This window comes from Polypterus senegalus, chromosome 12 (genome assembly GCF_016835505.1).
Source record: "Polypterus senegalus isolate Bchr_013 chromosome 12, ASM1683550v1, whole genome shotgun sequence".
Taxonomy (NCBI): Eukaryota; Metazoa; Chordata; class Cladistia; order Polypteriformes; family Polypteridae; genus Polypterus; species Polypterus senegalus.
In genome coordinates, this window is record NC_053165.1 from 111,564,570 (window position 1) to 111,590,677 (window position 26,108).

Consider the following 26,108-nt stretch of genomic DNA (forward strand, 5'->3'; position numbering starts at 1 on the left):
GTGTGTAATTAAATGTACAGTACAATAATCTACTTTATAAAAGCGGTCCTTCCGTCCCGTGAGTGCAAAGCGTAGTGGTATTCAGCTTATCACAGACTTACTACTTGCGGCTTGCGGTACAAAGCAACGCGATGTGAGCAGAGTTCTGGTGCTCCCATCGTTCCCTTGCTTTTGTGCACAATGCGCTAGAAAAATAGACTCTGGAAATAATTAATGTTAATGGAGTACAAATGCCTCACCGCGTAGTAAATATCAGGGGAGATGGTGCTTGCTTATTCTCATCTATAGCTTATTTAGTGCATGAAACTCCATCTTTAGCGGTACAGATTCGGGCTGACATTGTACGACTTTGGACAGGCACTTGAGGGGATAAAAAAAAAAACGTAGGTTTTCGGGAGATGTTATGAATGGGCACTTTAATGTTCTCATTCCCTACACTTACATGCCTGATGTACACATGGAGCGCACACAAATTGAGGATAAAAGTCGGTCGCCTTAAAAGGCGGGTGAGCCTAGTAATCTATACTAATAAAAGGCAAAGCCCTCACTCACTCACTCACTCACTGACTGACTCATCACTAATTCTCCAACTTCCCGTGTAGGTAGAAGGCTGAAATTTGGCAGGCTTATTCCTTACAGCTTACTTACAAAAGTTGGGCAGGTTTCATTTCGAAATTCTACGCGTAAGGGTCATAACTGGAACCTATTTTTCTACATATAATGTAATGGAGTTGAGTTGAGATGGCCGTGGGGGGCAGAGTTTCGTGTGACATCATCACGCCTCCTACGTAAGTACGTAGAGTACAAGGAAGAACTACAAACAGCGATGAGCACAAAACGCCATTTCACAATTGAGAAGGCAGAAAAACATTATGAAGCAAATGATGCATACAAGCATATTCATAAGTACAGCTACTGCGGAAACAAAGCACGGCGTGAACCGTAAGTTTATATTAAATTAAGTTCATAGACAGGCTGCCACTAGCGTTTGTAATTTAGTGCCTGCCCATATAAGGCCGTCCATCAGCGGCAATCCAATACAAACACTGCCGGTAAATATTCAGGTGTGAAGGACTGTGCTTATGCAGAGGAAGATGAGATGGTCAGGGTGGTGTTTGGCACAAACTCAGCGAAACTGTGAGAGAAACTTTTAAGTGCCGGGTCTTAGCTGACATTACACGAGATGGCACCAGTACAGCTGGGAACCTTCGATGCAAGAACACCAAGCGGCTCACGTGAACTGACGCAGTGCACAGACAAAAAGCAACAGTTCCAAAGAGTGCTGAACAAAACCAATTACACAATTGAGAAGGCAGCAAAAAAATATGAAGCGTCTTATACATAGAATCATATTCATAAGTGCAGCTACTGCGGAAACAAAGCACACGGTGGAAAAAGTGAATGTCCTGCTAAAGGAAGACAGTGTAAAAAAAACGTGCATGCAGTTTGTCACATCTCAGATAAAAGGAAGACGAGCTGTTTATTGATGCAGTAAGGAACTAATCGATGAATGAAACCTCTTATCTTTACAACGATTGACAAACACGGAATGTAACTTGAACACATCCTACAAATACGAGCCTGATTGAAAGAAATAATGATAATCAAATCCTTGATGACAGCAACATTCAATAACACTCACAAAACAATTACTGTATATTGACAATCATGTTACGTTATTTTTAAAATGTTCCCTTTTCTTTTTCATAACTTCTACTTCTCCACTGCGATACACGGTATATATATATATATATATATATATATATACCCATCTACAATACATACTTTAGCATAGACAAGCCACACGCTGTGGCTAATTGTAGAGTCTTAAGCCTCTAACGCCGACATTCGAGGTTCGATTCCCGAGAGGGGTGTACTGACTATGTACGCTACCGATTCATTTTACCTTCAGATCTCCTTGGTTTGGGGCGTATGAAAAATATTAGGTTAACGCAGAATCATGTTACGTTATTTTTAAAATTTTCCCTTTCTTAGCACAAGCACAGCTGAGAAGCTTCGATGCATGTACTCCATAACGTTAAAAATAACGCATTTAATCACACTTTCAATTCCAAGCAAACGGGAACTTTTGTCAATGCATGATTTCCTGGTACATCCATTACACTGATGCACACATCACAGCTACAAAAATGTTAGAGTCGGAATAAAGCGCGTCCTACGACTGATCATTTCGACTACCCGAAAGCCTTGATAAAAGCATGGTTTTGTGCACACTGAAAAGCAAGCAAAATTAGATGCATTACAGAAAGCGGACTTTGTGGCTCTTACTGGGGATCATTGGACTTCCGTGACCGTTAGTAATTCTAAATACATCTAATTACAAAATGTTCAATGATCACACTGTTTTAGCCTAATGTACAAAATAATTTTGGCTAATGTTACTCAGAGTTTAAAGAGTAAGCTGGTCAAATTACCTTTTATGTTTCTGACTTATTTTTTAAGAAGAAAACTGCACTTTATGTTGAAATTTTGGTTATTATTATTTAAAGACAATACTATTCTGAAAATGTACTTAAAGTACTTAAACTACCACTTTATTTTTAAGTCTGCCCAATTTTAACCAGGGATGATATTTTTGTTTCTGTTTTGAATTCAAATGCAGTTTAAAAGCTTTTTTCAGAAATTAAAACAGCTTCAGTTTACAATATTCATGTCCATGTCTATTATTTGATTCTGTAAGCCCACTAAAACCGTTTTAAATTAAAAAAAAAACATTTGCGATTTGGGGCAAATTTACGTGTGCGATTACATACGATTAATCAAGATTAATTCTTACACAGCCTCTAATTAATTGGATTAATTTTTTAATCGAGTCCCACCTAATATATATATATATGTAGATATATATGTAGATTTGTATATATATGTGTATATACAGTATATATGTAGATATGTATATGTTGTATATTACAGTATATATGTGTGTGTGTATATATACAGTATGTGTATATATGTATATGTATGTGTATAGATGTGTGTGTGTGTATATATATATATATATATATGCCAGCAACACTCATGACAATGACAAAACAATTACATTGTCAATCATGTTACGTTATTATTAAAATGTTTCCTTTTCTTTTTACTTCTCGCTGCCAATCGGGTATTTGGCTATATATATATATATATATATATATATATATATATATATATATATATATAATATAAATAGATAGATATGACAACAACACTCATATCAATGACAAAACAATTACATTAACAATCATCTTACGTTATTTTTAAAATGTTTGCTTTTCTTTTTCATAACTTCTTTAACACACTACTTCTCCGCTGCGAAGCGCGGGTATTCTGCTAGTCTATACTAATAAAAGGCAAAGCCCTCACTCACTCACTCACTCACTCATCACTAATTCTCCAACTTCCCGTGTAGGTAGAAGGCTGAAATTTGGCAGGCTCATTCCTTACAGCTTACTAACAAAAGTTGGGCAGGCTTCATTTCGAAATTCTACGCCTAATGGTCATAACTGGAAGGTATTTTTCGAGAGACTGTGTTTGTGGGGGATTGACAGTTAAGGCGGGTGGGGGAGTGACGTCATCATCTCCCGTCCCATTCATCTCATTTCGCTCTGAGCTGAGCTCCGCGGCTAACGCCGTCTTCCGAAGCAACTTCGTCAGACTGCCACCAAATACTCACAGAAAAATCCACAAGTTAATACACACGCTGTCTCTAGAGTTTCTCCACACTGAATCCTCCAGGCACTACGTACAAAAGGTTACATTGACAATTGTGTTACGTTATTTTTAAAATCTTTCCTTTTCTTAGCACAAGCACAGCTGAGAAACTTCCATGCATGTGCTCCATAACACGTTAAAAAATAATGCATTTAATCACACTTTGCATTACAAGCAAAGGGGAGCTTTTGTCAATGCATGATTTCCTGGTATACCGATTACATTGATCAGCGCATCCCGATTCATTTTACCCTCGCACCACCTTAGTTTGAGAAGAAGTATGAAAAAATATGAGGTTAACACAGAAAAACAGATCACCAATTCAAGCTTTATGAATAATCGATTAAGCCATCAATAATTGTTTTGGTAAAGCCATCCTCCTTCCATTTTATAATTTTACCGCCACTACCCATGATTAAATGAACGGTAAAAAAGTAAGAGCAAAGCGAGGGTGACTTATTTAGGCAGGCATATATATGACAGCAACACTCATGACAATGTCAATCATGTTACGTTATTATTAAAATGTTTCCTTTTCTTTTTCATTACTTCTTTAACACACTACTTCTCTGCTGCAAGGCGCGGGTATTTTGCTATATATATATATGAATGACCTCCAAAGAGCGCTGAGACTTTTGATATCATGAACGTGTCTGCAAAAACTGTGGTCTCCTGCCCAGCAAAAGTCGAGCAGCCAGCTCGCGTGCATAGCTGTGCCGGCCTTTGAGACCCTGACTGCGCTTCCGCCTTAAGTCAAAGTGAGCACTTTTAATTTTTTTCATCTTCCTCCTGCGCTATAGCCCAGACAAGTGCAAACACGGGACCCCTTTTCTACACCACGGCAAAATAATATTAAGGCAATTCACACTTTCTTTTGCACGTATACGATTATGAGGTCCTCAGCTCGGATTATGAAGACACGCACACGAGTGGAGGACTGACAGTGCCATCACAGCCGATTAATGGCGGGGACGTCTCACCAGTCTACACAAGACCCACCCCAAGACTGTCCCCAAAAGGCGATCATAACGTCAGCGAACACATCTCTCTATACTATATAAAAGAAAAAGGCAACTTTCCTTTCTTTACACCTTTTTCCTTTTATCCCAAACCAAAGCCTTTCTCTCTTAACACTGCAGAGGACACAAAACTAATTTTCTTTAAATGCCGGTAAGGCACATTACCAGAGGCACAAATTTGAACGTTCACATAGAAAATGTAATTTCTATACCACAGCCGTCGTGTAGCGCCTTTCAAAAGGGATCTACTACCGAGAGATGATCCATATACATTTTAGCTGCTGTTAGTTACTTACCTGTTGTGTTACACCGTCTTTAAAATGTAGTTTACCCCAACCACTCCAGTAGTGCTCAATGTACCTGTACTTCTTAAAACATTAATGTTTTACTGTTTAATAACTTATAGACTATATTTTATTATTTTTCCCTTGCACTCAGTGACCAAAGCTATACACACACATATAGACACATACAAACATACAAGTATATGTATGTGTATATATATATATACACAAACACACACACCCCAATCTAGATTATATATATATACACACACACACACACACACATACATACACACATATATATAATTTGTGTGTGTGTATGTATGTATGTATGTGTGTGTATATATGATGTAGATAGGTATGTGTATATATATATATATATATATATATATATATATATATATATATATATATATATATGTGTGTATATGTAGATATCTATTCTCTGCTGCGAAGCGTGGGTATTCTGCTAGTAATATGATATTTGTAATGTCTAATATGTCTTATTTTCACTGGGTAATACGAGTGTAATGGTGACTAAAGTGTGTTATTTCATGTCTAGAGGGCTCTAATAATGTTAAAAAACGTATTTAGTAGGTCATAAACAGGATTTCTATACTCTAACTGCAAAAATATTCGATTTATAAATAAAGAATCCTACTTCGTGAAAATTCATTTATCACGGTAGAGTCTGGAATGGATTAACCGAGATAAACGAGGGTTCACTATACAGTATATTATACTAGCTGTGTAAGACTGTGCTGTAAAAAGCCCGGGGTCCTCGAAACTATTGACATTGTGAGAAAAAAACCTGAAATGTAGAGAAGTCAGGTAATTGAAAGAAACTACTCTTGGCATTTCTCTCCTAGGAGGATTCATTTTGCCGACGTGCTTGCATCGTTTGTGCATTAGCGGGAGAGAAAGTAAAAGGGATACCGCTTTGCCGATGTTAGCAACTAAGCGAATTTGTCTTTCTTCTGAGGTTTTGTTTTGCTGACGTGCTCACCCTGCTTGTGTTATTAGTATGAGTTTTCTGTTTCCTCGGAGGCGGAGCCTTTACCCTGACTCCGCCTCTCACCTCTGGGCCACACAGACACACACACTTCCACACGTAGACGTTTATGTATACGGTTCTGGTTCTTCTTATACCTTTGAGTTGCGCCACCACCCTTGAAATTTCTGTGCATGTAACAATTCTGGTTGTTTATAGGACTGCTGATTTCTTAGTCATCTCTTAGTCATCCTTCAGTACATTTTGTATATTACTGCAACATTTCTTCTTTATTTACTTGACCATGTTAGTATTTTTCCTAAACCAGTTCTTATATTTAAGTGTACATTTTGTTGTTCACTTGACCTTCATCTAGTTTCCTGGTGTGCCTGAACAGGTTTCTGACATTTATTAACCCTTTATGTTATTTGTTTAAGATGAATGCTATGTTACCCCAAATTACTCTTCCACAGTAGGTGGGTGTAAAATTAGTGTAAAGACCGGGAACAAAGTGATGTGGTGAGAGGAGGATAAACATTCTGTCCTTCAAGGATTACTGCTGGCGCCGCTACTGTTGTTAATATTTTATATAGGCAAACTACATAAGAATATAAATAACAAGTTGGTTAAATTTGCAGATGATTCCAGATTAGTTGGAAGGGCAAACAATGTAGAAACAATTGAATCACAACAGAGGGACTTGGAATAAAGGACTGCACAGATTACATTTAATTATATTAAATTTCAAGTATTAAAAGGAGGAAATGAAAATGTTAGATTTGAAAACACAACGTGAAACTGGAAAAATACATCTAATGATAAGGAACTAGGAGTCATGGTGGACTGGTATGATCTATATCTAGACAGTTTACAGAAGCAATTAAGTAGGATGCTAAAGGAAAAAGCGTGGTATGTAGAGTACAAGTCGAGGACGGCTTTGCTTATGCTGCTCCACAGGGATTTGGCAATACGGTGGAACAACAGCACAGCCACAACCAGCCATCGCCCCAGCGCTGCAGGAGATATGAACTGGAAAGGAAGGAAAAAACAAAACAAAACGATGTGTGAATTAATGAATGTGTGTGACAAATTTTGTCTTGCTGATCAGACATAAAAAGTGCAAAGGCACAAGGTGAGGCAGACAGTACTGTGCCACATTGAAGGGGGCGGATGTAAGCCCAAAAGGTGCTTGTTGCTGCTGTTCTTCTATGAAGAAGCTGCAGGTATGAGGGGCCAAACGGGCCGTAAATCATATATTTCTTTGTGTAATCTATTGGTTTACGTGTGAACACTATTGATTTATGAATATTTACTATCGGTTTGCATGCATACTTAATTGGTTTGCATGCGAACAATACTGGTTTCATTCATATGAGCTATATAGGGTGGTACAGATCTAAATATGCAATTTTCATTACGCTATAACTTATTAAGTTTATTACATAGAAAATCAACCGAAAAAGCCTGGACTATCGAGAAGTGTGCAAACTGATGACATGAAGAATCGTCTTTGTGCTGAACTGGAATCGTTCCCGCATCAATCAAAGTCATCCAAACGATCTGGATCTGCATAATTAGATCTGGACCACCCTGTATTGGTTCGTGTCTGTATATTATCAGTTTGTGCATGAACTACATCCATTTGTATGTGCATGCCACTGGTTTGCATATGAACTATACTGATTTGTGTGTGTATATCTCTGGTTCCAGTACGTATGTTAATGGTTTGTGACTGAACTGCATTGGTTTAAGCTTGCATGTTATCGGTTTGCGCATGAACTATATTGGCTTGCGTTCTGTGTTGGTCTAACAATGGATTTGCGTATTCACTATATTGGTTTCAGGCACGTCTTATACTGGTTTCATGTGGGTAGCCTGTTGATTTTGCGCTTGAATGCTATTGGTTGTACGTGTGTACTAGGTCGGTTTCGTGTATGAAACATATTGGTCATGCGTGCGCACCCTGTCGCAACTCTGTGTATGAACTATATCGGTTCTGCGTGTGAACTATATTGGCTGTTCATGTGATCTTAGGCAGAAATGGGCAGGGCAAGAAACAGGAACTCAAGGGCCGGTGGACTCATGGAGTGTAAAGAAATGCGTCTAGAAGATGCATTTGCGTTTAAACAGCACCATATATTTTTTCTGCACAATACGTTTGCAAAAGGACTTGGTGGTAATTGTTACTGTTTAACAGAATCTACCCTTGAGGCTGTAATGAGCACAAGGCTGAAGTTAGGTACGTACTCGGCCCTCTTTTTATTCGGTCCCATCTACATGCTTGCTTGCAACCCGCAGCTGTACTTGTTCACACAGCATTTGCAAAACAGTTACTTATTCTAAAGGCAAAATATTCAACATTTACGATTGACGTCTTTATGCAACATAACATTTAGTTACTACTAGTTAGATTTATTATGCCCCGTGACAACGCCCCGCGCTGCACAGACAGTTGAAGTGACTTGGTCAGGGTCACACAGTGTCAGTCCCAGGACTTGAACCCATGAACAAAGGGTTGAAAGTGCAAAGCCCTAACCGCAATACTTGCACATCTATAATGTGTACATTAAATGACTAAACGTGTGAATTCTTTGAAAAACTAAATATTTAACATTTAGGACCTGCATGGGTCAGTTATATCATATTGGGCCGCTTTACCTTTCACAGTTTTGTGACAAGGCAGAGCAGTGCAAGTACCGGGGTGAAACTGACAAAGTATTCCCACTCCAATATCATATAAATGGGATTTACTGTGATATTTAATGGGCAATGTAAAGTGTTAAATCACGTTGGACCGCCTTAATTTTCATAGTTTTGTGACATTAGCATATATAAACTTGTCCGGGACAGATTCCTTTGTTAAATTAGAGTTTAAAATTTTTGACCAGTGCAGGACCAAAATGTGGAATATTTATTTTTTCAAACTAGCCAACCTGCGGCGTACCATATGCCACATAATCAGGCCATTTTTTTAATGATGTTTAAGCACAGGGAGAAAATTAACATTTGAAATATTGGTAATGTAATAAATCAGCAAGAAAAGCAACATTGTAACAATGCACGGAACGAACCAACACACAATCGTTCGTGCGGCGCTCAGGCACGGAGGGTGGAACGGGAAGAGAGGAGAAGGACATCCACCCCGCTCCCTCCATCATGCTAGTCTGCTGATTTCTCGGCCAGTATGCACTGCCCGCTCATTGTCTTTATACAGTCCAGGTGCACCTGTGACTCACGTAGACTTTTCATTGCTCTGTGCGGTTTTGGCTGCCTTTCTATATATAATCCACCAAGACACCCGACCATGGTAGTAGCGAGGTGGGAGGGGGGTGTGTACAGTGCAGGAGCATCTAAGAAGATGCATGTTTGTCGTGGATGCGAATTGCTGTATGTAGCGTGTAAAACAGTTTGTTATGGTCACACGGTCATGTGTCGTAACCGAAAACTCGGTTTTTAAAGACTGCTTACTTCATTGTGTATACGACTGTAGGTGAATGAAAAGATATAACTCTGGAGAGGGCAACATACAATACAGCGTTGTACACGCTGCACACAGCGATTCACATCCGCGACAAATGTGAATCTTCTTAGATGGTGCTGTCACGTACACCCACGCTCTCGAAGCACACACACTGCCTGGTTATGTGCCCGCTCGCAAGAGCAACTAATAGAGACTCGCCCACCAACTGTAAGACCATGGAATACCCCTCGCAAACTGCTCTACACGCTGCATACAACGATTCACATCTGCGACAAACAAACTGTTTTACACACTGCATTCAGCGATTCACAGCTGCGACATGATTTTTCTTAGATGGTCCTGTCGCGTCCACCCTCGCACTCGAAGCACACACACTGCCTGATCATGTGCCTGCTCGCAAGAGCAACTAACAGAGACTTGCCCACCAACTGTAAGACCATGGAATACCCCTCGCAAACTGTTTTACAAGCTGCATACAACGATTCATATCCGCGACAAACAAACTGCTTTACACGCCGCATACTGCGATTTACATCCGTGACAAACATGTCTCTTAGATACTCCTGCCGCGTCGTGTGGTGCCTCTGTGTGAATCGGTCAGGCACAGAGAAGTTCAGCTGCTGAGAGAGCGTCTCGACTGTTGCAGGGCCTGCATTGGTGAAGCAGGTGAGACGGTAATGAAACAGAGGCACAGGTAGCGAGGTGGGTGTGTAGAAAGCGCAGGAGCATCTAAGAAGACGTATGCTTGTCACAGAAGCGAATTGCTGCATGTAGTGTGTAAAACAGTGTGCTATAGTGCACGTGGTCGTGCACCGTAACCGAAAACTCGGTTTTTAAAGACTGCTTACTTCATTGTGTTTTAACCTCAGTTGTGAAGGAATGTTTTAAGGATCCCATGGGATACCCCTCGCAAACCGTTTTACACGCTGCATATGGCGATTCACCTCTGCGAGAAACATGCCTCTATTAACAGTCAGCGTGGGTCGGAGCTGCATGTTGCCTCTACGACAGACGAATATAAATGACGCCATTTTTTCTGTGCCATCGCGTCTGAGTTGGTGGTCGTGGCTCTGCGAGTTGTCGTCGTATACAATGGTCTTGGAGTTGGTGGGCGTGGCTCCTTCCTGCGTGCGCCATAGGTGTCTCACTTGTCAGTGGCTTAGTGAATCCACGCCCCTTCCGGCGTGCTTTCTATGGTTGTCTTTCTTAGTGAATTATATATATAGATAATGGATCAGTTTATAATGATGCCGATTAATGTACATGCTGTAGAATATTTTGCCTTGCTATTATAATAGAATAAGAAGCTGGTTTGCAAAAGCTGTGTGAATAAGTAGCTGGCTGCAAGCTTATACTGGGAGTAGCCGGGAGTGAATAAAATGCCAGCCGAATGCGTACCTAACTTCAATCCTGTGATCATTTCAGAATTAAGGGAAAATACTGGTAAAAATAATTACCACCAAGCCCTTTCACAAACATATAGTGACGTGCAAAAGTATTCAATCCCTTTAAAAGTCATCCTAATTTTCTGCATGACAAAAGATTTGTCCACATAATTATCCATTTAGTATTTTTAATGTGAACTCTTGTGCTGTAACAAAACATTATCAAACTCCAAAAAACTAAAGAAAATTCCAAAGTGATTGTTTGCCTAAGTATTCAAGCCCAACACATTCATACTTTGTCAAGAACCTTTTTGCTGCAGTAAAAGCCTTCATTCTTTTGGGGTATGTAAATACACCCCAGTTCTGCACATTGCTCAGGCCCGATTCTTCCCTATTCTTCTTGGCATTATTCCAAGGTACCCTGTATGTTGGTGGGATGGTGTCTCTGAACAGCAGTTTTCAAGCAGTGCCCCAGATTCTCAACAGGGTTAAGTTCAGGGCTTTGACTTGGCCATTCCGAAACATTCACCTGTCTGTTTTTGAGCCATCCCAGTGTCACTTTGGTCTAATGCTTAGGGTCATTGTCATCTTGAAAGATGAATCTTCTCCCGAGCTTTACATTCATAACAGAGTTGAACGAGTTCTCCCACAGTATTGTGTGGTATTTGTGCCATCTATTGTCCCTTCAACTCTGACAAGATTCTCAGTCCCAGCACATGAAAAACATCCCCACAGCAAGATGCTGCCACCACCATAATCCACGGCAGGTCTGGTGTTTCTTGTGGCATGGGCAGTGTTTGTTTTACACAACACATTCTGTACCTCTTTGAAGTCTGAGAAAAAAGTTCTATTTTGGTTTCATCTGACCATAAAACCATCTCCTCACATTTAACTGGAAAAACGCCATATGTGCTTTTATGTGGACTGTCTTAAGGAATGGCTTGTTTCTTGCCACCCACCTGTAGAGGCCTGTTTAATGGAGAGCTCTTGAAATTGTGGACCCCTGCACCTTCACTCCAGTTTCTGCCAAAAAGCATTGCAAACATCTGAGAGTGAAGGTTGGATTTCTAGTCTCCATTCTCTCCAGTTGATGTCCAACTCCGATGTTCAGTCTTGAGGGATGGCCTGTTCTAGTAAGAGTCAGGGTGCTGTGATGAACCTTCCACTTTCTGATGATGGATCCAGCAGTGTGCAATGGGACATTCAAACTCTTGATATTTTTATAATTACTTGTGCATTTCAATAACTTTGTTTCTTACATCAGCAGAATGCTCCTCTGTCTTCATTTTTTTCAGTGATTGTCCACCAAAGACTACGGCCCCTACGAAGGAGGCTTTTTATATCCAGAGAGAAAGTAGCAACTCATTATGTTTAATATGATTGTCAAATGACTGCCACCTTTGTAATTAATTTGTCATTTGTGTTATGTAAGCACTAACTTTGGAGATTTTTCTTCTTCAATTAAATGTCTACATAAAATAGTTTATTTTGACTTTGAAAATGTTTTGTTACAGCATAAGAAAACATACTGAATGAATAAATATGTGTACAAATATTTTGTCTTGCATAAAATTATGACAACTTTCAAGGGGACTGAATACTTTTGCACATCACTGTATGTTTTTTTAAGTTAGGTGCACATTCAGCTGCCTTTTTATTCACTTGCAGCTACATCCAGTATAAGTTTACAGTCAGCTACTTATTCATAAACCAGCTTCTTCTTCTATATTAACAGCAAGGCAAAATATTCTACAGTGTGTACATTAATCTGCAAACTGACCCATTATTTGAATAAATAAATATTTCAGATTTTCACCCAAAACATGAACGGGTTGAAAATGTTAAACTCAACTTTAACAATGGAATCTGTACAATCTGGACAAGTTTATATTTTTATTTATTTATTTTTTTTATTTATATTTTAATTAATATACACGTTGTAGATGTGCAAGCATTGTGGCGTAGTGTTTAGGACTGCACTTTTAAACTCTGAGTTTGTGGGTTCAAGTCCTGATAATGACACTATGTGACCATAAGCAAGTCACTTCACCTGTCTGTGCGGCGCGGGGGGCACTGGGCGAATGTAACCAGTAGCATCTAAATGTTGTATGTTGGATAAAGGTGTTAGTAAATGTAGAATATTTTGCCTTCAGAATGAATAACTGGTTTCAAAAGTTGTGTGAAAAAGTACTGTGGCTGGGTGCGAGCAAACATGATCCTGGTAGCGAATAAGAAGACGGACGAATACGTACTTAACTTTAGCCTTGTGTTCATTACATCCTCAAGGGTAGATTCTGTTAAATAGTAATAATTAACACCAAGTCCTTTCGCAAACGTATTGTGCGAAAAACAATATACAGTATGGTGCAGTTTAAACGCAGATGTGTCTCCTAGCCACTTCTGTTTACTGGCCCTTGAGTCCCTGTTTCTTGCCCCGCCCATTTCCACTAAAGATCACGTGAACAACCGATATAGTTCATACACAGAGTTGCGATAGGGTGTGAACTCATAACCAGTATGTTTCATGCGCGAAATCGACAGGCTACCCGCATGAAACCAGTATAAGACGTGCCTGAAACCAATACAATAGAACCTCTGGTCACGATCGTTTCTGAACACGTACAAATCGGGTTATGACCAAAAAGTTTGCCAAAATTTTGCATCTGTTCACAACCACATGCTCTGGTGACGAACAAAACACTGGCAGCCAGTTTCCCTACGCACGTTCATAAGCGCCAATGATTTCCCATTCTCCGTTTTCCGTTTTCTTTTGTTTGCATATACAGGGCCTAACAAAGCAGCTGATGTTGCAAAAGGAGTTACAATGTTAACCAAGCAGAGGCCTCAAGTGCTGGAAGAGGTGGAAAAACTGTTGCTAGTGTGTGGCTGAACGAGAAGCACCTTGCAGGGGATAGTGTAACGAGGTGATCATATTCAAGAAAGCCAGGAAGATTCATGGCGATTTACTGAAAATACTTTGAGTGGCGAATGTGAGGAATTTAAACCCAGTAGGGGATGGTTTTGAAAAGTTTCGCAATAGAAGTGGCATTTAATTTTTTTTTCCCTGTGCTTAAAACTCAGTGAGTGGTTCATAAGGGTTTAGCACAAACTCTTACAATGTTAGTTTTCTCAGTGTTATTCAATGTTTTTACATTTAACTTACTATTACACTGTGCATTCTATGTTATAATTAACTATTTTTGTGCTTAAAAAATACAAATTTACATACATCTGGAACGGATTGATTGTATTTACATACAATCTTATGGGGAAATTATGTTTGGGTCGTGTCCAGAGTTTTGGAATGAATTACGGTCGTGACCAGAGGTACCACTGTATAGTGCATACGCAAATCCATTGCTAGACCGGAACAGAACGCAAGCCAATATAGTTCATACGCAAACCAGTGGTATGCACGCACAAACCAATAATATACAGACACGAACCAATATAACCCATATGAATGAAACCAGTATTGTACGCACGCAAACCAATTAAGTATGCACGCAAACCGATAGTTAATATTCGTAAACCAATAGTGTTCACACGTAAACCATTGTGCCTTAACCTATCTGTGTGTAAAGAATGCTGATGAGATATGAAACATAACCAGTAGTCATTGTACATGCTGCTAACTGAATAGGGAATAAGCTACTCTTTTGGGGTCATACATTTGTAACTCTGGCTCTGAACGAGTCAGCGCCTCACCGCACGTCACCGTGTCACGCCAGTATAAGAAAGCTGCTCTTTTGTAACACACACCAGCTGGGAGCTCCACCCCAGTATAAAACAAAAATCCATCTTTGGAGACAAATTTCTCTTGTCAATCCAGCAAACTCCCAGTAGGAAGCTTCTATTTCGTTTTACCGACGTGTGTCAGTGAACTCTGCTTCTCCTCCAGCTCCCATCACTCTCTGCTCAGTTCTACATCTGTGAGTTAAATCAGCTTCTGAGGACGTCCTCCCCAAGCTGCAGAATCGCCTTAGAGGTGCAGCTCCCAATCTCTCTCACAGTAAGATAAAGTGGTAAAAACATAAAGGAGTTTGGTGAGCCCCCCACCCAGCCTACTGTGTACCGTTTTGGTCTCCAGTCTCAGTCTACAAATAAGACACAGCAGGGCAACACAAACTCCAGAGGGGGAGCGACTGGGCCGATTCGGGGAGACGGAAGCAAACAGATTAAAGGATAAGTTTGTCATTTTTCAAACCTACATTATTTCTTCACAATCATGGTATATTTTAAATTGCCACAAAAAACTGTTTAATAAAGTTTAAAAATAGCTTCTCTGCTCCGTAAAGTAATCCACGTCCAAGCATGAAAAAAAAAGGCCTAAACTTATCAAATACGTTCATTTTTTAAGGCTAAACTGTTACTTTATATTTATTCTCACCTTGAGATTGCAGAAATATCGTAAAGCTGTTTGTGGTATTCAGCCATTTAAAAATAAAAATCTGTCTGTACACCTCATCTTGTCGATTGTGTTTCCCTCTGCAGAGGCCTTTGACCCCCAGGCGTGTTTTCTTCCTGCTTGTTTTCATTTTGTGAATCAGCTCCTTACAGGAACATTTTCTTTCAGGATTAAACCAAATAAAGCATCGTTTTAGACTGGCAAAATGTCCATGAAGTGGAGGATACATTTAGCATTATCGCTGAACTGTATTTGTACGAGTCAGATTATACTGCTGAAGAGATCCAACAGACTGAGAGGAGAGCAGAGCTGAAGAGACAAAAGCAGGAAAGGTATGGTGATACAATGTTGCAAGAGCCACATGGTGGCACACATGTGGAAAATGTGAAATTATGGCCACTCAGGAAGAGGGCCTCTGGGGGAGGCGAGTGGGCTGTGCTGCTTACGACATGGCGGGAGATGAGCCTGTTTTGTTACGCAAGGCTGCAGTATGTGCAACAGATAAAGTCAAATCTTCAGCTATCATCAACCAAGGAGTTCTGGAGACATTTTCCCCACTTTCCAAAGTTAAACTGCAAGAAACTATAAACACCTGAACAAGCACATGGGCAGCTTTCATTACAGTATATTTGTTTATTGGACTTATTATTTAATTTAGTGTGCAATGCGTACTTAGTGTTAATGAGTGACAGGTTGGAGATTGCTATTATTTACAGGCACGGGATTTAAACCCAAGGAGCTCTGAGGCTAACAATCTGCGCTGGTATCTAGAAGGTTGTCAGGTTTCATATCCCATTACTGGCAGAAGGGATCCTACTCTTTTGGGCCTTTAACCTGAACAGTGGCTGACCCTGCACTCTGACCTTCAAAGCTCCACATTTCAGTCTGCTTCAGCTGCAATGAAATGGCTCACCTGAAATAAATTTAGAAGACACTACAGTTGGCTTCAATATTGGCCGATCATGAACACTTTTATTTCAGTTTTTTAGCTGCAAGTAGTCATCCCTGGGAAAATGAGTGCCACAGACTCGAAGATTCAATTTCAGTTGGTCTTCCATCCAAGTGTTCACATCCAACCTCAGCATTACAAGCCATAACTTTAAGGCATTGTGGTTACCATAAGGAAGTCAATGAAAACAGTAGTTTGTTTTCTAAAATGTATGTTCACTTACTGGATATGAGCATTTTCAAACCATTCTTTTGAATGACAAAATTGCTCTGAGCAGCTTCAAACACGCGTTGCTTTCTTGCTGATCAACGTCTTCATTCATGATGGAGGCTACGAGCAGATGAGCAAACAGGACATGGATTCTTACCTCAAAGGAAATACTTCTAAGAATATGCGATAAAATAATTATTTCTAGCTTCCTTTCATTATCAGAAGGACGCCTCATAAGAAAGAAAGCAAATTTGTCTAAATCAAAACCTTTGCTGGTTCAAAGTGGACGTCTTTTTAAGATTTTTTTTTTTCATTTTTGGACATGGATTACTTTAACCATGAACTGTAAGAACGGAAAAAAGTATTTTCAAAATTTATAAAAAACTTTTCACTTTACAAATTAATATATACCACGATTGAAAAATACCAAATGTGTCCTTTAAGGGGTGACATGATTGAAGCTTTTACACTTAGTACAATGGATCCCAGCCATTACTTTACAATGAGTTCTTCAAAAAGAACACAAAAACACAGATGGAAACCTGTTAAGGGCAAATTCCGTGCAGCATCTGAATTAGTTTCTTCACACAAAAAGATGACACATGGAATAAGTTGTCAATAGGTCAGAGCGGGACTTTATGGACCTTACAATCTTGAGTCGATGTTATTTTGAAAAATTAGGTGAACACGACTGGCAAGCTTGTTGGGCCTGAATGGTCTGTTCTCATCAAAGTTGTTCGGGTTTTTCTCATGGAAGTTTTCTTCATAAAGTTCTATGCAATGCAATTGATCCGACTGCTTGCTGGGCTCTTTGCCACAAGAGTACCCCCCCGTGACCAAAAACCAGAGAGATTCCGACTCATTCTCTTTCCTTCACCGGGATTATTGTATATTACATTGAAAGCCCAAAACAAGAGGCCCTCCATTTAGTTATTCTTGTCCGTTGGATGACTGTAAATTTGCTTTCTGTTTTCTTTCACATTTCAGTCGGAGATGCTGCTGCTAACTCCTCGTACAGTATAAGACGGAAACACAGCGCTGAATGGGGGTCTGGTTCTTGAGTGTTCTGATCGCTGTTGTCCAATGCCAACCTCTGGACACCTGTACATCACCCCAGAAATCAATACAATGTGATAGATTAACAAAGGCCAAAGAAAAAGAAACAGACAGCAGTATCTATGATCATCAGAAGTAGTTAATACACTTTAATTATGGGATATCTATTCAAGTTCCCTATAGCACATCCTATTGGTGGGTGGCATTTCAGATTTCATTCGTCTACAGGGTGGTCCAGATCTAATTATTCAGATCCAGATTGTCTGGATGACTTTGATTTATGCGGGGACAATTCCAGTTTGGCGCAAAGATGATTCTTCATATCGTCATTTCACACACTTCTCGATGGTCCGGGATTTTTCGGGTGATTTTCTATGTAAGAAACTTAAGTTATAGCGTAATGAAAATTGCATAATTATATCTGGACCACCCTATACATGACTAGAGATGTCAATAGTTTCATTCAAGAAAACCTGATTAGCAATTAACTAAATTTCAGCAACTGGGAATTTATGAAAATAAATATACTGTAAAATTAATTTGAAATTTACAATCAGTTGAAAAAGTACCCCCCCCCCATGAAATGTTTTTTCTTTTTTAACTTTTTTTAACATATGTGGACATATTATGATTTGATCTTCATTTAAACAGTACATTTAGATAAAAGTGATATTTGAAAAAAAATGAAAATTTGGATTTGCAATAATTTCATTCAAAAACAAATAAACAAACCTGCATTTCTGCCTGAGGAAAACCTAAGCCCACCTTTGGCTCTAACAGCTTGTATTGCCCCCGCAAGCAGGCATTTCCTACAACTGTCTAGCAGTCTCTGACATTGACTGGGAGAAAGTTTGTCCCACTCATCCATGCAGAATTCCTTCATCTGTGAGATGTCTGAAGGGTGTGACTGCACAGCTCGTTTCAAAGCCCCCACAGCATTTTCAGGGGGATTCAAATATGGGCTCTGAGTTGGCCTTTCCAGAACCCTCTCTTTCATTCTTTTCAGTCATTCCTTGGAGGATTGATTGGCAGGTATGTTTACAGTCATCTTCATGTTGCAAGGCCCACTTTTAGGTGAGCTTCAGTCTTCTGACAGATGGTTTCATGATATCCTCCAGCAGTCTCTATTACAGTAATGACTTCATGGTGGATGCTGCAAAGCAGCCCCAAACCATACCCCACTACCATGCTTTACAGAATATATCAGGTTCTACTTGTCAAATGCTAACTTTGGCTTTCACCAAACATGTCTACTTCTACTGTGGCCAAACAACTCTTGATATGTCCAGAACACATCGACCCAGAAGTCCTGGGGCCTCATGTATAAACGGTGCGTACGCACAGAAATGTTGCGTAAGAACTTTTCCACGTTCAAATCGCGATGTATAAAACCTACACTTGGCGTAAATCCACGCACTTTTCCACGGTACCTCATGCCTTGTCGTACGCAAGTTCTCCGCTCGGTTTTGCAAACTGGCGGCACCCAGCGTCAAAGCAATGGTACTATTCTTGTGTGATTACTCATTATTTTCATGACGCGGCTTTATAAATACACAGAAACTAACCGCATATTGTTTATTAGTGTAACGCATCTGATTGTAATTAACTTGTAACAATATAATGGTCCAGGGAACAGCCATAGTATTCCAAATACCATAACTGCTTTAGCGTTGTTACTCTAACTGCACCTTCTTCTTCTTTCAGCTGCTCCCGTTAGGAGTTGCCACAGCGGATCCTCTTTTTCCATATTACTCTCACTGCACGACTCGGAGTATTTATATCACTGTATCTGAGTGTGAATCACAGCAGCAGCTGATCGGAAAGAGAATTATCGGTATACGGCATTAAGGACACGCTGTCTCAGCCACTGCAAAACGTTTTAAAGCCTTTCCTGTACGGACCTCGCGGTTCAGAAACAGTTTAATCCCAAAAACTTTAAATGCACTCAATCAATTGCTCCTTGTAGAACGGTTTGTACTTATAAGTACAATCACCCCACTGTATACTTGCACTACAGTTATAATATTACACAACCTGAGTCACTTTATAAAGCGCGTATTTACATATGATGACGATATCATTTTTAAGGTGAAATGCAGCAAAATATGTTTGTTAAATTATACACATAAAACTTTAACTTCATTTAAATAATCTATATTCTTCACTGGGAGTGTCGTGAAGGATAGAATAATTAAACATGTACTACGAAGATATTTCAATGTTCTTTAAACGTTTTGAAGAATCGGCTAAGCTTACAGATGGCTTAACGTCTATTACAGAGCTGATTTTATGGCGATCGGTTACTTGGAGAAAGAAAAGCAAGGACTCTTGGGGCGGCCACGCCAATATATATTGAATATAAAACAGAAAGAGAAAATAACAACACAGCTAAAAGCATGCGAAAATTTCGACAAAAGATAAATGCTTGTCATGAGCACGAGGCTCATGAAACACATGTTTAATAATGTGCTTTAGCTCCTATCATCATGAAAATGATACCATGTATACATCTCAGTATTTTAGTTATTAAGAGAGATGTAATATCACAAATGTAATGGACTCTGTGTCCAGTTGGAGGAAGAGAGCCAGTTTAAGAAGCAAGTAGTGATTCACACACATACAGTAGATCACATACGAGTAGAAGATCAAATACAAAACAAAGCATTTAACGTGCTACTTTAATTACGATGTGATTTGAGAAACTGGTTAATTAAACGATTTTAAGATGAAGTTTATAATGTTCTACTAAATGATAAAATATACTATGTGACTAAAGTGGAAATGTCGAGATTGAAGTTGACATTTCGTGCTTTTTCCCCACCGTGTGCCTTTTTTCTCTGTACCCTAATAAGCTTTCACATGACACTAAGACAGTGGGCTTACAACTCTTCTTTTCACGGCAACTTTGATATGTGACTTCTTTTTTATTTACGGCACTGTGCGATTTTGTGGATGTGAGCTTTCAAGTTTCTCCAACACGCTATGTCACTCGATCAACTTCATTTTGTTGATTATACCACGGTTTATTTGAACAAATAGTATGTTTTTCCTTTGCCTCCACTTGGTATTCGCTGAAATTCTTATATTTTCCCCGTGCTTTTCTCATTGTCTTTTCACAGAAGGCTGCGCTTAAGGGCGATTTATATTGATTTGCATATTCAAAGAGGCGTAATTCTGGGAGGATTTGGGGCGTTACAAAATGCGCGTGCACCAGCGTTAGTTTTCACGCTGATCGGGATTTATGTAGCGGAAGAACGTGGAAGTTGGAGTACGCACAGATTCCTGCATCTGGATTTTTCTGTGCGTAAGCACATTTCGGCTTTTGTGCTTACGCCATGTTATAGTGCGAGTTCTACGCACGGCGTTATACATGAGGCCCCTGGTCTTTGCCTAGGTGTTCTTCAGCAAACTTTATGCTCTTTCTGATCAGCACTGATTTTAGTACCTCAGATGTTGATCAAATTTGTGCAGCCTCTTTCTAATAGCAAGGTCAAATAAACTTTAACATCAACAATGGCAAGTGCTACCTGTAGGTTCCATGATGAAATTCTGGAGTTCTTCAAGACTTCAGTATCTTGTGTTGTACTCTCAGATCAGACCTGCTTGATTGGCCTTACCTGGACAAGTTGGCAGTTGTTTGAAATCTTCTGTACTTGTAGATTATCTTCTGGGCAGTGGAATGGCTGATAGCTAATTGTTTGGAGATCTTTATAAATCTCCTTCCACACTCATAGGCATCTACAACTTTATTTCTAAAGGCTACAAAGAGCTACTTTGATCTAAGCATGGTGATAACACACACTTCAACAACAAAAAGCAAACTAAACTAAATGTCAGATTTTAAATAAGACTGGTTCTGACAAGATCCTATCTAAGGGCCGGTTTATACTTCACTCTCAGAATGCGTACGCGCAGACATCATAGCTGCCACGCATTCCCAGAATTCATTTGACGCGTCGTCTATGCACGTCCTCAGAAATTAGTGCAAGAGTTGCAGTGCCAGCAAAAATTTGGGGGGCACCGTGTGATAAAAGTTGGAATGTGAAGTCAAATACTCTGTTCACTATCAACGTGTGACAGTAAGCCGCTTTGCAGATCTTATAGGATTGATGTGCGCGCTTCAATGTTTGATGAATGGTTTGATGTGGTGAAGCAAAATGCTGACATACAAATGCACTCGTGGTGCTTTTATATTCAAGCGCCGCATATTCCCTAAATGTAATAACATGATACATTTAAAAAGTCTCATATAACACCTTCTGTGCCGTTTGTTTTTTTTTTTTTGCACCTACACAGCAGCATCAGAATGTATGGCAGCGTATTTGAGCCACAGAGAAAAAATTAGGGACACAATGAAAAGGTCTATTTTGTGATTAAAGTGTAAATATTGTCTTTAGTCTCAAAATTTCCACTTTAATGTCGTAGTTTATTTTCTTATTAAAGTAAACTGTTGTAAACGCCATCTTAAAACCTACCTGCTTCTGGGGCTTCCTACTGAACTGACAGCAGCGGCAAGCAGCAATTGCCACACAGAACACATTAAATTTATGTTATTCCATCTTTCTGCACATTTAGAATCCTTAAATGTATATTTGATGTAGCTTTCATGATGAAATGCATTAAAGTATGTTATTACATTTTACATATACCCCGTTACCTTCATTTAAATAATGAGTACTGTTAATAATTACACATCGGGGGACGGCATGGTGGCGGAGCAGTAGCACTGCTGCCTCACAGGGAATCACATCCTTGGTGTTCCCTGCCAGGAGTTTGCATGTTTTCATGGTGGGTTTCCACAGTGTGCTCCAGTTTCCTTCCAAAGCCAGGAAGGTTTTGGTATTTGGTGATGCTAAAATGATGCTAGTGTGTGCTTGTATTCACCTTGTGATGAGCTGATGCCCCATCCAGGGATTGTGTCTATCTCATACCTGCTGCTTGCTGGAATGGACGCATCCCTGGATTGATGGATGTACTCATTAAACATCCATCCTTTTCAGAGATAATTGTGGCAAGGTGTCCTCCAAATTTAATGAATGTTTCAGGCAATTCACAATACAGCAAAGCTGAACGTTTTCTCAACAAGTCAAGTCAAGTCAAGTTGGGGAGTATGCACTGGTATAGTGCATTGCCGCACCCACCACACGACGAAACAACTCGGGATCCCAGTTGACAAACCCCCAGGTAGTCTCACCCTCCGGAAATGACCCTCTATCTGCCGCAGCCAGGTGTTATGTGGGTGACCCCTTGGTCTGGTCCAGCCACTCGGGTCCCCTACAATGAGGATCTTACGAGCTGGATCACCCTCGGGGAAATGCGCCACATGGCCGTAGTGCCGTAACTGATGCTATCTCACAATGCAGGTAATGTGTGTCATTCGGGACTCCATGAGCAACACAAAGTCAAACAAACGGTACCCAAGAATTTTCTGCAGAGACACAGTAACAAAGGAGTCCTGTCTTCATCTCAGGTCATTGATAGTGTCCATGTCTCGCAACCATGTAGCAAGACAGGAAGCACCAAGACACCAAGATCCTTTTGCAGAGATATCAGGAACGCCACACATCCCTTTCCAGCAACCTCATGACCCCCCATGTTCTCCCAATCTATCTACTCACTTCATAGGAAGAGTCACCAGGAGGAGGCAAGGACTGAGTGATGTCATTTGAATTAAGGAAGACAACATAGAAAACCTGAGCAAAACTGAAAACTTTATCCAAATCCATTCAGTGCCAGACCTGGTCATCTCCATCCTAGACAAGCAGCCAGTCCCAAAGTAGTGGTCCGCTGATACAAGACTGTAATGCAGGGTGTGTGTTATGTCTCCATCACTAACTCAACACAACCCTGACCAAAGCCCAGACACTTCTGATATGGAAATGATTGTACTATGCACTTGATGCCCAGTTTGGATAAAAGCATTAGCTAAATAAATTAAATGTATCCACGTCACTTCTAATTACTTGTGAAGTACAATTGAAATTGAAAGCCTTGTACTTACTTGGACAAAAAATCAATGGTCTTCTGTGTGTCTTTTGTCTTTTTGTGGCTGGGGCCAAAGTGTAGCATCTGGATCTGCAAGCACTGCAAAAAGGACAGACAAGAACTGGTAAATTATAAAATTGATATAATATTCTTTATTTACTCCTACATCTTCATGGCCAGAACCAAGAATGCGCCTTTGCAGGCCTGGCCTGCCTCCTAAGTTTGCTGTGTTCCTTTCAAAATATCAATGGATCACATATACAACACTGAGTCCCAAAACAACAACAGCAGCAACATTTATTTATACAGCACATGTTCAAACGAATGGCGTAGCTCAAAGAACTTTACAAGATGATGAAAGAAAAGTTTATAAAAAACAAAAATAAGATTAGGCAATACTAAATAACAAAGAATAAAGAAAGGTTTGATGGCTGGGAGGACAGGAAAAAAAAAATCTCCAGAGAGCTCTGCAGGGTTTCCAAGGCCACGAGACCATCCAGTCCCCACTGGGGATTCTGCCTAACATATATGATGGAAATCAGTCCTCATGGTCTTCAGACTTCACATGAAACATGTTTGGAATTATACAATAAAGCATTTCAAAGCCAACAAAAGTAACACAATTTAACTACAATTTGTTTTTGACAATAGTTTTCCATCTATTTGAAAAGATTGGTCTATTTGCCATTTCCTTTGGCTGTGTAGGCATTCAGTTGTTGGCTGTGTCAGAGTGCTATTTAGCTAATTATCTGAATATAATATGTACATGTGGAAAAAGCTAATGAAAGTCTCTGGTTCTTTGTTCGCTACAGCTAGTCCTACAGGCCAACAGTCTGTCATATTAATTTCGATGGTGTTTCCAATGAAACAGCCCTGTCAGCTCAGTATGGTAGCCATGATGGACAGACCTTGTTATCCCAGCTCGTCCATCTACTCAGCACCCCATCTCTGTTCAACACAGTTCATTACCAATAACACCCTCCACACTGGTGCGTGGCCATGGGGTGGTAATCAATGGCCAGCTCTTCTTCATGGACCATGTTGCTAGAGTCTCTCTGTCTTGCAGTTCAACTCTTTGCAATATCTGCAAGATCAGACCATATCTGACAGAGTATGCAGTACAAATCCTGTTCCAGGCTTTTGCTGGCAGGAGTACTAGCATGTGTCACCAAGCCGCTGGAAATGACTGAAAATGCTGTGGCAAGTCTGAGTTAAACCATCCAAGGTGGTCACACGTATATCACTGCTCTTTTCAGATCACTGCATTGGCTTCCTGTAGCAACATGTATTAGGTTCAAATCCTTTATGTTTCCCTACAGAGAACTCATTGGATCAACATATATAAAGTGCATCTGGAAAGTATTCACAGCGCATCACTTTTTCCACATTTTGTTATGTTACAGCCTTATTCCAAAATGGATTAAATTCATTTTTTCCTCAGAATTCTACACACAACACCCCATAATGACAACGTGAAAAATGTTTACTTGAGGTTTTTGCAAAATTATTAAAAATAAAAAAATTGAGAAAGCACATGTACATACAGTAAGTATTCACAGCCTTTGCCATGAAGCTCAAAATTGAGCTCAGATGCATCCTGTTTCTCCTGATCATCCTTGAGATGTTTCTGTAGCTTCATTGGAGTCCACCTGTGGTAAATTCAGCTGATTGGACATGATTTGGAAAGGCACACACCTGTCTATATAAGGTCCCACAGTTGACAGTTCATGTCAGAGCACAAACCATCCCTACAGTGAAGCATGGTGGTGGCAGCATCATGCTGTGGGGATGTTTTTCAGCAGCAGGAGCTTGGAGACTAGTCAGGATAAAGGGAAAGATGACTGCAGCAATGTACAGAGACATCCTGGCTGAAAACCTGCTCCAGAGCGCTCTTGACCTCAGACTGGGGCAACGGTTCATCTTTTCAGGTCGACGACGATATCAAAGGAGTGGCTTCAGAACAACTCTGTGAATGTCCTTGAGTGGCCCAGCCAGAGCCCAGACTTGAATCCTATTGAACCTCTCTGGAGAGATCTTAAAATGGCTGTGCACCGACGCTTCCCATCCAACCTGATGGAGCTTGAGAGGTGCTGCAAAGAAGAATGGGTGAAACTGGCCAAGGATAGGTGTGCCAAGCTTGTGGCATCATATTCAAAATGACTTGAGGCTGTAATTGCTGCCAAAGGAACAAAGTATTGAGCAAAGGCTGTGAATACTTATGTACATGTGATTTCTCAATTTTTTTATTTTTAATAAATTTGCAAAAACCTTAAGTAAACTTTTTTCACGTTTTCATTATGGGGTGTTGTGTTGTTTTTCTGAGGAAAAAAATGAATTTAATCCATTTTGGAAGAAGGCTGTAACATAATAAAATGTGGAAAAAGTGATGCGCTGTGAATACTTTCCGGATGCACTGTATATATATATATATATATATATATATATATGGAGACACTTGGAAGGTCCTGTGCTCCTTCTCCACCACTCAGGTCTGCTTTTGAATGGGGTCTGGTGATGCCACCTCTGTGTGGTATCATATCTCAGTGCAGTCTCTTTTTGTGTATAGAGCTCCTAGCTGGTGCAATGAGCTGCCTGACTCCATCTGCAATGCTAAATCCCTCAA

General features: G+C 40.0%; 1 protein-coding gene across 2 annotated transcripts in view; it reads right to left on the bottom strand.

Moving 5' to 3' along the window:
* Nucleotides 1-17,059: 17,059 nt before the first annotated feature.
* LOC120541539 (tetratricopeptide repeat protein 23-like) overlaps nt 17,060-26,108 on the bottom strand; it is an 82,733-nt gene continuing 73,684 nt past the window's right edge. For both annotated transcript variants that reach the window (XM_039773264.1, XM_039773263.1), the window contains exons 10-11: nt 23,502-23,584; nt 17,060-17,545 (exon numbers count right to left, since the gene is read on the bottom strand). In XM_039773264.1, coding sequence (XP_039629198.1) covers nt 17,428-17,545; nt 23,502-23,584 — 201 coding nt within the window. In that variant the 3' untranslated portion in view covers nt 17,060-17,427. The remainder of the gene's footprint in view (nt 17,546-23,501; nt 23,585-26,108) is intronic.